This window comes from Mustelus asterias, chromosome 3 (assembly GCF_964213995.1).
Source record: "Mustelus asterias chromosome 3, sMusAst1.hap1.1, whole genome shotgun sequence".
NCBI lineage: Eukaryota > Metazoa > Chordata > Chondrichthyes > Carcharhiniformes > Triakidae > Mustelus > Mustelus asterias.
In genome coordinates, this window is record NC_135803.1 from 42774677 (window position 1) to 42789580 (window position 14904).

General features: G+C 39.8%; 1 protein-coding gene across 6 annotated transcripts in view; it reads right to left on the reverse strand.

The window, feature by feature from the left end:
• Positions 1 to 5685: 5685 nt before the first annotated feature.
• Positions 5686 to 14904, reverse strand: part of naaladl2 (N-acetylated alpha-linked acidic dipeptidase like 2) — a 902781-nt gene continuing 893562 nt past the window's right edge. For all 6 annotated transcript variants that reach the window (XM_078208119.1, XM_078208130.1, XM_078208111.1 and 3 more), the window contains one exon: positions 5686 to 7290. In XM_078208119.1, the coding sequence (XP_078064245.1) occupies positions 7086 to 7290 (205 nt within the window). In that variant the 3' untranslated portion in view covers positions 5686 to 7085. The remainder of the gene's footprint in view (positions 7291 to 14904) is intronic.

Genomic DNA, 14904 nt, shown 5'->3' on the forward strand with positions numbered 1-14904 from the left:
TGATCAAACATTTGGTGACACCTTAATACAACCAGTGAAGCAGTGGTGTTCTGTTGGCTTGGCTGGCTAGCCGAGAGATCACACGGAAGCTTGAATGCACATGGCTAACCAGAGCAGAGAAATACTGAAAGGAGGGGCAAAAATCCTGACTGTAGATTCCTGGTGAAGCTATCTGAGAGAAAGCATTATGTGGGAGAAGATTGTAAATGGTATTCTTCGAGAGCAGAGATTGACTTTCACATGAAGGTTTCCAGAGCTCCAGTGAGACCAGTTGACTCACAGTGTGACAAACATCTGGGGGGATTTGATGAAAATTCCATAGAAGTTGTAATGAGTGGCATCTTGTCTTCACAGTGCGGTGTGTCTGACCACAATTTGCCTGTTGGTTGATATGGACTGTGTGCATGCTGAGAAATTTAGAGTATAAGATATACTTTGTAACTTTCGATTCTGTATATATCTGTGAAGGTATACCTGGGGTGAAGGAATAGTGTATTATGATTTCTTGTTTAATTAATGTTTTTTTCTTTTGTTATAAATTAATCCTCAATCTTGTTCATCCATGCCTCTAAACGAAAAATAAAAGTTAGGATTCATCAATGCAGGTCCCATTCTGGGATCTGACTAGTCCAGTAGTTACATCAAATGGGGTCATAATACTGAAAACTCCCAGACACAGTTGGTCTGCAAGGGTCTGGGAGAGAGCAGCTAGAAACTAAAAGTTCCTATGGTCCACCATGCCAGAAAATGGTTAGAAGCTTTCATTCAGGTGGGAAAGACCAAATTCGTTAGGAGTTAAAATGAGATTGGAAGATTTGCCTAGCTTTACTAGGGGGAGAAGTCTCTGGAAAACCTGCACCATGAATGACTGTTCTGAAATATGAAGTTTGAGCCTTGGAAATGAAAAGATTGGAAGTAAACCCTTCAGAGCTAAGAATCATTTTGGATTGATTCTGGGAGCATTGAGTATCGACTTAAAGAACAGTGTAATGTATGCCCATGAAGTGTATTTTTTGGTTGTGCTAAAACTAAGGGGGGCGTGGTATTCCATTCTAGGAATTAAAGTATAAGTTGCCTCCAAAGATAGTGTATATTTAACAGTGTTTTTAGTCTTTTGTTACAGTACACATCTTAGATTATAAGTTCTTGTTATGTCAGCCTTTAACTGGAAGTTCAAAGTTATTTTTAAAAGTTAATGATCTCTGCCAAGATCATAACAAAAAATAAAATTTGAGAGTTAAAGAGGCTGTTTGGTATTAATGAACACACCTTATTGTTAAAAATTCACATACTCCTGGATGTACTAACCCCAACCTTCTCAGGCATGTTTAGTGGGTACCAGTACCCCAAATGTTGCACTTATTTCAATCCCAAGTTTATCACTGAGATCCTGGAGAAACAGGTAACTTAAACCACAACTTCCAGATTATTGCATTTAACTGTGCAGGTGCGTATTGAAGAAATTGCTTTATTCCATTGTAATGGTGATTGCTGACATCCATTATTGTGGATGCAAAATCAAGGCACTAGATTGTGTGTGTAAGATTACATGGAACATGCTATCAGAACAATAAATATTGCAAGAAATATTAGATAATGACACCATGAATATTTGGTCACTGACAGGAGCATATTTATTGCTACAAGTTTGGATATCAGCAGTCTACTTTCACAAACAAGGAAATATGAAATATTGCTTTCCTGGATGTTTTATGATTAAAATATTTTGTTTTCACTTATACAGCTTGATTCAAATAGATATAAACACTTATATGGCAACCGACTGCTATTACAATTAAAAAATATGTATTTAGTGAATAAATTGCAGGATAATTTAAGTTTTCTTATGAAACATTAAATATTTTTAAGCAGCTGTCACAGTTTACAATCAAAGCTCCAGATCAGTGCTGCCAATATGTTGAATTAGTTTAATCAGGAAACTAATCTATCTTGTTAAAGGGCAACATATTATTATTTAAATAGGAAGCAGATTCATCAGTGCAGAGGGATCCGAGTGTCTTTGTGCATGAACCGCAGAAAGGGGGTATGTAGTTGCAGCATATAATAAGAAAGGCAAATTGGATGTTGGCATTTATTGCAAAAGGACTGGATCTTAAAAGTAAAGAAGTGCTGTTACAATTGTATAAGGTGTTGGAGTATTGTGTCCAGTTTTGGTCTCCTTGCTTGAGGAAGAATCTGGTGGCACTGGAAGCAGTTCAGAGGAGGTTGACCAGATTGATTCCGGGGATGAAAGGGCTGTTGTATGAGAAGCGGTTGAATAGCTTGAACATGTGCTCACTGGAGTTCAGAAGAATGGGAGGGGGAGTGGGAGGGGGGGGGGTGGGGGAGGTTCTGATTGAGGTATATAAAATGCTAAAGGGGATTGATAAGGTGGAGGTTGATCAGATGTCTGGAACAAGAGGTCATAGATATAGGGGGGAATTTTCCCATCCCGTCCACCATGGGAATCGTAGCAAGCAAGGGGGGAGGGGCCTCGGGCAGGATTTCCCGGTTTTGAGGTTAGCGTGGCCGGAAAATCCTGCTCATCAAGTGAGAGGAGCTAGATTCAAAACAGATTTCAGGAGAAACTACTTCTCTGAGGGTTGTGAATCTGTGGAACTCACTGCCTCAGAGTGCAGTGGAGGCAGAATCAATCAACAGATTCAAGAAAGAGATATGTTTCTGATGAAAAGCAGGATAAAGGGCGATGGGGAGAGTGGTGTTGAGACCAGGATAAGATCAGCCATAATCATGTTAAATGGCAGAGTGGGCTTGAAGGGCTGAATGCCTATTCCCACTCCTAATTCTTATGCTGCTAAGTACTTCCAAGCTGTGAGGATGTGTGTGTGTGTGTGTTTGTAGGAGATGTATTTAGCTGCTCAATGTTCTCTACCGTACTTCAACTTTCCTTTGAGAATGGCAAAAAGCACAAAATCTTAAATACTCAAAAATTCCTTAAAAAATCTTTTTAATTGAAAATAGAATCCATTACCAACAGTACCTTGTATACATTTTACTATGTATAAATTGTATATTCCTCTGATAGTACCCATATGTTGCATTTTAAAAATATTTTAGATTTTCATATGTGCAGCAATACAAGGTTCAATCAATCAATCAATCAATCAATCAAGCTTTGTAACTTGCTGAAATAGCACAATTACTATAATGTAAGAAAAATAGCTGTTTGATCAAATAACAGTACTATTCATCAGAACTATTTAGTCAATCAAACCTATTTGTGATTTAATTTACAGTGGGAAGTTGCGTAGGCAATCTTTCAATCATAACTTTTATCAAAAATATACACAGTATGACAACAGAACCGTGTTGTAATCTGTATGTGCTGTAATAAACTTCGAAATCAAATCAAATTCAAATGAATTGTAACAATCCATGTCCTTTTTCATATTATACATTTATTAGAGAAATCGATCTGAGTCTCTGATATATGAAATCTTGCTGTGTACTTATCTTTATGCCTTCCTGTTCCTTTGTTGAACAGGCTGGTTCAAACCGATTGCCTCAAGGAAGATTACGCCTATTACTAAATGAAAAGTCAATTATTTATGTGAGACATCGGGCCGGATTTTCCCATCCCACCCGCCATGGGAATCGTAGCGGGTGGGACACGGATCTGTTCGTTGACCTCGGGTGGGATTTTCCGACCTTGGGGCAAGCGCGACTGGAAAATCCCACCCATGGTCTTTAGCTGGTCTCAATTAACTACTTTAGCCCGCTATGGGCTGTTGGTAGCTTCTTCTTCCAGCACTACAACTCCTGACTCTGTTTGCTCTTTGAGCTTCTGGAATAACTCCCAATTCAGCAAAGCTATCTGCTGAATGGACATAGGGCAAGATGGCCTGAATCCAAAAATGGTTTGGGCCTTCCACTGAATAGATGAACCGACTTTCGTTCAATTTAGGAAAAATTTGAAGATCACCTCCCATTAATTTTCTTCCCCTGCCCTAGGCTTAAAGTAATCTGCCACAAGGTAGTTGATCAATAACTAATGCCAGCATATTAACCACTTCTCAGGAATCGAAACCCGTAGTTTCTGGATTAGGAAGTAAATGCAATGTTTTGCTTTGTCAGGACTATGCCACTTTTGAACAACATATACAGAAATAGGCCCATTTTATCCCGAAACCCTGGATGTTAATATTAGTTTAAATCACACTTAGATTATTCTTCCTTATCCAGTCAGTTTTTGTAAACAAATTTGGCTTGTAAAGCTTTTACCATGGGTTGAATGAACCAGAACTGTTCCATATTGACCAATTGTACCTGTGGTCTGCAGATAATCACACAAGTGCTGTGTTATATTCCTACATTGACAACTCAAAGCAATCCTATTTGCATTTCGTAAAATCATCTGTCAGACAGAACGTGACTCCATTTTGACATAGAATTCTCTTTAACAGCAGTTCTATTTTTTGAAATCAAAGTGAAGATATATAAATAGATTGCATTTCTTAAAATGCAATTTGGAAAATACTGATAGCCAATACTCTGAAATGGTGGCATTGGTTGACAGTGTAAGAATGCTGAACTTAGATTTGTGGAATTCCCTCCTCTGTTATTTTAGTGCAGGAATTCATTTGTTTTAAATGATTGGAGTAACACTTCCACGACCTTTTGTACACTAGTTAACACACAGCGTAGTTTTACTGTGAATACAGTAAAAAGATCACTCAATGTTACAGTAATTGTTTTTTTATGAAGTGAGTTCGTCTAAAGGCATCAGAAATTGTAATCCAATAATACTCCTGAAATATCAAATTTTTCATCATTCACATTTTAAAAAACATCAGTAAAATGCTTTCACATTAGTTCTTGATTTTGAATAACCAATCGAATATAGGAATTTTAACATTATTGTTATATTCATGCGTGAGGGCTTATTAATAATTCTATTCAATTTATCTTCCATTTTTACCTGCACAACTTCCTCATCGTTGAATCCCCTGAAGTATCCATGATTCATCAAGCAAGAAGATATGTATGTAGACAATTTGCTGCCTAGAATCTTATTGTGATGTCTTGATCTAGCTGTTGGGAGTATATTTTCCTGTTTGATGACTTTATTAAAGAGTACAAGCGCATAAACAGGAGTGTAATCCCAAGACAAAGCACCAACAGATGTTTTGTGTTGTAATGAGAATTTGTGACTTAGGGAAAACTAACAAGTTTAAAAAACACAGCTTGTTAATGTTCTTGTTAAAGTCAATTGTGAACAACTCAAAAGACAAGTTATGAAATTGGTGGGGTTGGGGGAGTGGTGGGGTGGAAGGACAAGAAGATGGTACATCAATGAAAAATTAGTGCTGAGTTACAGATCAAACCTGGCATGAATGAGCTTAGCAGACAGAAAGATTCTTTAAAAAGCTATCAATAGAGCTGCAGAGTTACTGAAAAGATAAGCAGAACAATGACATGGTGAACTCAATATTCAGAAAAATCCTACCAGTGGAAACAGCGGTGAATGTTCAAACAAGGGGCGGAATTTTCCTGTTCCGCCCGCCACAGGAATTGTAACGTGCGGGGGCAGACCATGCAAAGGTCCATTGACCTCAGGTGGGATTTTCCGGTCTTCGGGCGAGAGCGGCAGGAAAATCCCACCCAAGGTCAACGGACCTTTGCACGGTCCGCCTTTCTGAACTTGCTGTTCAGCCATTTTGCTAAAATATTACAACCCTCCATCATTGGAGTAATTAACCCTTCAGTCTGGCTAACTTGCTTTGCTGATCAAAAAAGTGTTACAGGATCATAATTTTAGGCCTTTAAAACCAGCTCTGGTTTTGGCCAAACTAGGAATTCAATTGTTTGTTACATATGTTACAATTCTGCCCTCAGTTTCTTTTATGAACAAATAGGGAATCATTTACACGAGATGATCAGAAGAGCATTCCTTTTCACCATTTTGAAAAAAAGTCAAACCAATGGGATAGCATTTCCAGCATATTTAGAGTCTCAGTGGGCCTAAAGAAACATACCATATGGCCTTTCAGTTCATTCACAATTACAAAATAAGTGCACTTCAAGTTTAAATTGAGTTAATAAATGGAAAATGACATTACAACGTTAAAACTTTTGTACACATTGAGTATAGAAATGTTGCAGAAATACATTAAAGGATAAACAGTCATTTGTCACATTATTGAGTAAAAATCATTATCCTATTGTCTCCCACCGCATTTCTTTTAAAAGCGAGCGCTTTTTGATTAAAAAAATTAAATAGGTACTGAATATTCAGTTTTTCAATCTGCATTCAACTGTCAAAACATAATGGTTCAGCTACATCAGAGAATACTACAATAATACACTTTTACAGATCAATCCAAAAAATACATTTGTTCTTGTCTGTTCCATTTGACAGATGAAGAGTGGTCATTCTGTTTTAACAAAAGGCATTTGTTTTACACAGATCATACCAGCTTATAATTCCACAGGTTGCAATGAATAATAATACTCTTACATACAAGATAACATACACCCCAATCTGAAAGGCACATTATGCATTTAGAACGTAATAAACTCTTTTTAAGACTTTGTCAATGTCAATAATTGTCCACTTTGAAGGTATCTTATGATGAAAATAATTAAGTGCTTTTACAACATTCAATGTCTTCACTGCTCGGTCTGCTGCATGGATTGCATGAATTATTTCCTGTTAATGTGAATTTCTTTTTCCAAATTTTTCCAGTCAGCCTTAACAGCCTTAGAAGGCTGGAAATATCCAGTCATTCTAGACCAAGTCTCCCCCTAATCTTTATTTAGTGGCATTGGATTATTATCCAATGGATTGCAAATAGATAGTAGAACCATTGGCCATGATTTTAACTCTGTAAGCTTCATCATGGACTTTGAATGAGTGACTGGCTCAGTTGTTAAAATAACCACTAGCCATCAGTGAAGATAACCATTTAATGGCATTCTGCTTTTGTACTTGAAATTGGCCCCATACTTAATTTCTGTTGGAAGTAACTAAATATCCTTTGGTAAATTTAGGTATCATTTTTCGGTATTGTAGCTACTACTGAAAAGGAAAATGTTCCTCCCTCAACATTGCACCTTTCTAAACGTCAGTTTGTTCTTTTTGTATTTTGAATATTTTCAAATACATCCAAGCCTGCCTTTAAATAAACCTGAGCAGATCTGATGCTGTTCAGTACCATAGATGAAACTGTGGATAGAGTTTGGTTTGTCTGCTGAAGTCTGCAGTGGTTAACAGCTTCTTTCATGACAGAGAATTGGTTCGATGTCTCATTGAGGTAATATAGAATATTTCTGAAACACAAAAGAATATATGCCAATGGTAATAAAAAATAACCAACATTGAAATGTTTAATAATGCTCTTTGTATATTCTAAAATAATGTGTACATTAACTGCATAGAATGAGTATTGAATTTGTAATGATGGAAATATAAATACTTATATGCTGGATTGTTCATTGACAGTAATTGTGAGGCAGTAACAGTGAGGCTAACAAAGCTCACACATATCACAGAATCCCTACAGTGCAGAAAGAGGCCATTCAACCCATCAAGCCTGCACCGACTATTTGACAGAGCATCTGACCCAGGCCCACCCATCCCCATAACCCCACGCATGTACCCTGCTAATCCCCCCAACCTACACATCCGAGGACACTAAGGAGCAATTTAGCATGGCCAATCCACCTAACCTGCACATCTTTGGACTGTGGGAGGAAACCACCCGCCAACACCGGGAGAATGTGCAAACTCCACACAGACAGTCACACAAAGACAGAAGTGAACCCGGGTCCCTGGCGCTGTGAGGCAGCAATGCTAACCACTATGCCACTGTGATGTTCCTACAGGCTATCTGTGGGCAAACCAGGCAGCAACTTCTGGCGAACATACACGCTCAGTTAAACACATAAATCCAGGAGATACTATCCAAGATGTCCTCTTTGAACTGCACGGAAATGACATCTCACTGGTTGCCTCCCCATTCAAGTGTCCTGAACAGCCTATACTTACATCACAGATATGGGCTAAACTTGGCATTCCGGTCTGTACATATATTTAATTACTGCTAAAGAACCTCTCAGGTACCAGCATTTACTTTAACAAGTAGAGTCTCATTCCTTCTGAGTTTAAATAATTGTTTGTGATTTTTCCAAAACTAAAAATTTGTTTTTACTATTTCTTTGTCTCTTTCTCTTTTTCATCCAGTCTTTCTTTCCCTTTTTAAATGTTGCTTTTGTATCTGGCTTGACATTGAATTCACCATTCTGACTGTACTTCGGTTCAGATTCTGCACTGCTCATGAATGATTCCTCAATCTGAGCGCTCAAGGAGCCACCTTCTCAAAGGCAATTTGGGATGGACAACAAATGCTGGACTAGCCACTGACACCCACATCCCATGAGTGAACATGCCTTGTTCATATATGTCTCAAATGCCCTGCAGGCAGTCCTGCACCATTTGGTTGTCCAACTGATAGCAGGATGCTGTGCAGAACTCTCAGCAAAGTCTCTGGGCAAGTGTCAGGCACCATCATTCTCCATTCACAGCCACATGCAGTCCATTATTTTGATTATTTTTCATGTAAGTGCACTTGCTGCCCTTTTAAATATGGTTACCTGTTTGGCTTTCAGCTGTGTATTTTGTATGTACAGTTTTACCTAAAATCAACTTGGGTGGAAACGTTCACACACCTCACACATGGTCACCTGAGGCCGGAATCGAACCCAGGTCCCTGGCGCTGTGAGGAAACAGTGCTAACCACTGTGCCGCCCATTAAAATTAAGATTACAAATATCCATGACCTCATTCTGATGCAAGTGGGCAGGAATCTAATTGAAATCAGCAAGTAAAATTCCCACACCCCAAATGTATCCTATTCCTCAGATTAAGGCTTGAACCCACAAATTTATGACTTAGGTATGAGTGCTATTGTTGTGTTAAGCAACGTGGAACTGCTATTTGTAACTGGGAGCATAAACAGAATAAAGGTTTAAACTATAGAAGCTGACAGAACAGAAGCAGGCCATTCGGTCCATTTTGCCACTTTGCTAGAGATAATTCCATTGCCCCACATTCTCTCCACACCGCCGCATGTTCCTCTAGTTTAAAAGCACATCCAATTCACTGTAAAACACAATGATCACTTCTTCAACCATTCCTCGTGGCAAGGTATTCAGTTCTCCAAAACCCTCCCCTCACTCTCTTGGTGGCAGTTTTAAATTGGTGGCTCCTCATCATGAACTCCACAACTAAGAGAAAAATATTTTATTTCGTATCTATTTTAAAAATCAAAGAAATCTCCTTTTGAGCTTCTCTGTTTCAACAATGGTAATCCCAGTGTCTGGTCTTGGACAAAGTGCAGTGTAGGTTTAGTAGAATGATACATGGACTCCAAAGCTCAAAGAGAGATCACGCAAATCTGAATACAAGTTCCAGTTCGGATGTTAGGCCAGAGACCTAACTCTGTTTCTCTCTTCACAGATGCTGCCTGATCTGCTGAGTATTTTTAGTTTCTGTTACTCAAATTTGCATTGTACTCCCTGGAATTTAGAAGGTGAAGGCGTGATTAAATTGAGGTTTACATGATATCATGGGAACCAATAGAGAGAAATTAGATCCACTGGTCGGGACTCTACAACTAGGAGACAGAGTCTAATAATAACAGCTAGGCCTTTCAGGAGTGAAATTAAGAACCACATCTATACATAAAGAGTGACAACTCATGCAAACAATGGCTCTTGCATGATCAATTGTTGATTTTAAGGCCGAGATTAATAGATTTTTTGTAACAAACGGAAACAAGGCAAAGGTCGGTATATGGATTACATGCTAGATCAGCCGTGCTTTTATTGAATGATGGAATAGGATTGAGGGGCAAATGGCCCACACCTGTGTCGATATTCCTAAATTCTCTTCACAACTATATTTTTTATATTTGACATAGTTCTACCTTGGGCTCATGAGTGGAAAGTAACATTTGTGCCACACAAGTGCCAGCCAATGATCATATCTAACAAGAGAAAATCTCCCCTTGACATTCATTGGCATTACTATCGTTGAATCCTCTACTATCAATATCCTGGGGGTTACTATTGAGCGGAAACTGAATTGGACTAGCCATAAAAATACTGAGCCTACGAGAGCACGTCAGAGGCTAAGAATTTTGTGGCAAGTAACTCACCTCCTGACTCCTCAAAATGTATCAATCATCTACAAAGCTTAAGTCAACAGTGTGATGGAATACTCTCTACTTGACTAACAACACTCACCGAAGCTCAACACCATCCAGGAGAAAGCATCCCACTAGACCAACCCACTCAAGAACAGCTTCTTCCCTGCTGCCATCAGACTTTTGAATGGATCTAACTTACATTAAATTGATCTTCCTCTCCACCCTGGCTATGACTGTAACACTACATTCTGCACTGTCTCCTTTTCTTCGCCATGGACGGTATGCTTTGTATAGTGCACAAGAAATAATACTTTTCACTGTATACCAATACATGTGACAATAATAAATCAAATCAAATCAAACTCCATGCACCACCTTAAACATTCATTTTCTGCAACCACTGACACACAATGGCAGCAATGTGTAAAATCTACAAGATGCCCTGCGGCAACTCACCAAGGTTCCTACAGCAGCACATTCCAAACCTGCAACCTCTACCAGCTAGAAGGACAAGGGCAGCAGGAGCAACACCACCTTCAAAATCCCCTCCAAGCTATACATTATCCTGACTTGGAACTAGATCGCTATTCCTTCACTGTCACTAGATCAAAATCCTGTAACTCTCTTCCTCACAACGTTACGGGAGTACCTTCCCACATGGACGGCAGGAGTTCAAGGCGACGGCTCACCACACTTTCTCAAAGGCAATTAAGTTTGGAGAATAAATTTTGGCCGAGCCAGAAATGCCTACATCCCATGAAAGAATAAACAAAAAGAAATGCATGCTGTAGGGTATACGTTATGCCTATAATATTCTTTCGATAATAGCAGGCTCAAAATTGCACAATGCTCTAACCGTGGCTTAACTAATATATTGCATAGTCTGCGGAACTGAATATTGTCCTGACAATCCACAATAGTTTTCTCACAAAATGGCAGCCAAGCTCACGGGCTGAAGAGCACGCTCCTTGTGTTGCTATACACAAACCCAAGTAAAGTTCTTTGCTGGTTACTTACATAAATCATAAATTCTAAATAATCACTTGGCTAACAAGATGCATTAAACTGTGATAAGACACCAAAAAGGAAACAAATACATTATTGATTGAATGTTAATGAAATTAGAATGCATGTGTCATTTTAATGAGTTTTTCGCAATGACTGAGAAGAGTCTAGTTGTGAACATTGAATTTGATTAATAACCTGGGGCCACATTCCTGAAGGAGATGAAGTGCCTTGTTATATGTGACAGACCAGTCTTAATACACTGCCTGGAAGACCTGTGCAAAACAAGTCCAAAAAAAAGTCATTTTCCTCCTTTATGAATCATTTACAAGCAGATAAGTGCATACATTATTGATGGAAATGCTGGCTTCATCGTCAAATATTCTCTTTGCGAGATATTCTGATTTCCATTATTTACTACAATAACTGCCAAAATCGTTGGGATATTTTAACAGTTTCTGTGCCCCATGTTCATTATCCTAATGAGCCTTCCTGCAGAAATAATTATGTAGGTCTGCAACACTTAGTATTGCAATAAATCTGTACAGAAATGGAAGTGTATGGATCACAGATTGTGGCATTGCTTTGCAGCATTCTCTACAAACCTCTGAACTTGTGCCATTTATTTTCCAGTGCAGAATGTCACTCACCCTATCTTAAAATTTGATCAGAGAATGTCCACAAATGTTAAAATATTAAAATAAATGGAGGGAAAATATATCAGACGTTGTTCATTTTAATTCTTAAGGTTTGTTTTTATCAGCTTACACATCTTGTTATATTTTATCACTTTGAGGTGATCCTGGTGTGTAGAAGTTAAAACATTACTAAAAGTCGACAGATTTTGCATGTTATTATAGAATCATAGAATCCCTACAGTGCAGAAGGAGGCCTTTCGGCTCACCAAGTCGGCACTGATCACTATCCCGCCCAGGCCCTATCCCCATAACCCCATGCATTTTCCCTCGCTAGTCCCCCTGACACTAAGGGGCAATTTAGCATGGCTAATCCACCTAACCCGCACATCTTTGGACAGTGGGAGGAAACCGGAGGAAACCCACGTCGACACGGGAAGAATGTGCAAACACTGCACAGACAGCAACCCAAGCCGGGAATTGAACCTGGGTCCCTGGCGCTGTGAACAGCAATGCTAACCACTGTGCCGCCCCAGTAAAGGCTGGATTTTCCTATCAGAGATGGGAATCAGGAGGTGGGACCAATTCTGCGTGACATTCCTGCCTTGGTGTCTAGCCTGCCAGGCGGCCACAGATTTTGGTGGTGTTGGAATCTTAATGATCCGAAAGAGGGAGTGGGCACCATTTTGGCACAGATTAGCAGCCATTGCTGTAGCTTCTGCCTACGCATGGTTTTAAAAAGAACTCTTCATCTTTATCTATGATGGCATAGTGATATTGTCACTGGGCTAGTAATCCAGAGACCTAGGGCAATGCTCTGGGGACCTGGGCTCAAATTTCACCAAAGCAGAAGGTGAAATTTGAATTCAATGAAAATTTGGAATTAAGAGTCTGTTGATAACCATGAAACCATGGTTGTAGAAACCTATCTGGTTCACACATAATTTTAAGGGATGGAAACCTTTCATAGAATCATTCGGCCCATCGAGCCTACACCGACAACAACCCACCCTATCCCCGTAACTCCATGTATTTACCCTGCTAATCCCTTGACATTAAGGGGAAACTTTGCATGGCCAATCAACCTAACCTGCATATCTTTGGAGTGTGGGAGGAAACAGGTGCACCCGAAGAGAACCTACGAAGGCACAGGGAGAATGTGCAAACTCCATACAGACAGTCACCCAAGGCCAGAATTGAACACAGGTCCCTGGCGCCATGAGGCAGCAATGCTAACCATGTGCCACCAGGCCGCCATCTGCCATTCTTACCTGGTCTGGTCTACATGTGACTCCAGATCCACAGCAATGTGGTTTTCTCTTAACTGCCCTTTGAATAGCGTTAGCTCGCCGCTCAGTTCAAGGGCAATTAGGGATGGATAACAAATGCTGGTTCGTCAGGGCAAATGGAGAGCTGGGACCCAAAATGAAGTAAGAAAAACTTGGCTATCAAAACTTCGTTTAGAGCTCACCATGAAATTCTGGGGCCTGAGTTATACCTGTGGTGACAGTGCTGTGATTGGAAGAGGTAAGTGATCATTAAGTAATGTGACTATCAGATTGTTACCTCTGACAAATGGCAAACTGACAAGTGAAAGAATGGCATTGTAAAAGTGAAAAAGATGCATTAGAATAGATTATCCATTGGATAAACTGCTATTCTGCATTATACAATATTGAAAGGCTGGCTAAATGTGAGATCCAGAGCTAATTGTTTACACTCTCAGCATTGCTTTCATTATTTTTTTTAACAGAACTGCTTAGACAATATTTTTGGCTGTTTGATAACTTTGATGAACATATAAGCTTTTGGCTGTTTTCAAAATACAAATGGATTCTGTGCTGCAGAGTTTGTTTCTTTATTTGTCCAGAAACTTTCATGGTTTTACCAGATTTATGAGCTTCTGGTTAATGGTTTCTCATGTGCCTATTCAAGTGATGTATTTTTTTTACAGATTTATACATTTCTGAATTTGACAGCACAGTAGTGGTTAGCACTGCCTCACAGTGCCAGGGACCTGGGTTCGATTCCCAGCTTGGGTCACTGTCTGTGCAGAGTCTGTTCTCCCTGTGTCTACAGATCAGTGTAAATTGCCTCACCCCCTCACTGTCACCCTTACCCTTTAAACAGGGAGAACGTGCAGACTCCACACTGACAGTTTCCTCCGGGTGTTCCGCTTTCCTCCCACAGTCCGAAAGACGTGCTGATTAGGTGCATTGGCCATGCTAAATTCTCCCTCAGTGTACCCGAACAGGTGCCAGTGTGTGTCGACTAGGGGATTTTCACAGTAACTTCATTGCAGTGTTAATGTAAGCCTACTCCTGACACTAATAAATAAACTTTACTTTACTTTATCATGGTTTCTCAATGTTTTCCATGTTTATTTTGACTGAACTGTGAGCTTTTCAATGACTTCCAAATGTTATGATGAGGTTTGTGAGTTCTGTTAGGAAAATAAATATGAGATGAGTGGGTTGGGAGATAGGGAAGTGAAGGAACCATGGGGGGTGAGGGTGGAAGGTGGTGATAGTGAGGGAGGTGAGGGGTTTAAAGGGGGAGGGCGACAGTGAGAGGGGTTTTACATTGATCGTAGAATTGTCAATGTTTCTGTCAGTGGAGATAAACCTTTCAACCTGGCCGCCTTGGCATTGACCTGCCTCTGTCTTGAGTCTGCTCAAGAATCCCTCCAAGGGACAAAAATCCTGCCAGCCAGGACAGACTCACAATTCCGACATTGGCAAAACTCCCAATTCCTGATTTCTGCCGTCATGATGAAAATCGGCCATCTTTGTGTCTCAGTGAGGATTTATCGATATGAAAGGGCTGAAGAGCCTCGCTCGGTGGAATTTTCGGTGCTGGACTTGGTGGGAAAAGTGTTGTGTAGCTCTCCAGCTGCATTGCCAGATTTTCTCTCCATATTATCCAGCACTTAATGAAATAAATTCCTGGAGGTGTCACACTTGGGGGTTGAGGCCTGAAAGATCTGTCAACAGCTCTTTAAAAGGGTGCCCCGATCTCTGAAACAAAAAAAAACTTAGAACCCCCCACAGACATGGAGACCTTCTCCTACCCACCCCCACGTACATGCTCCCCTT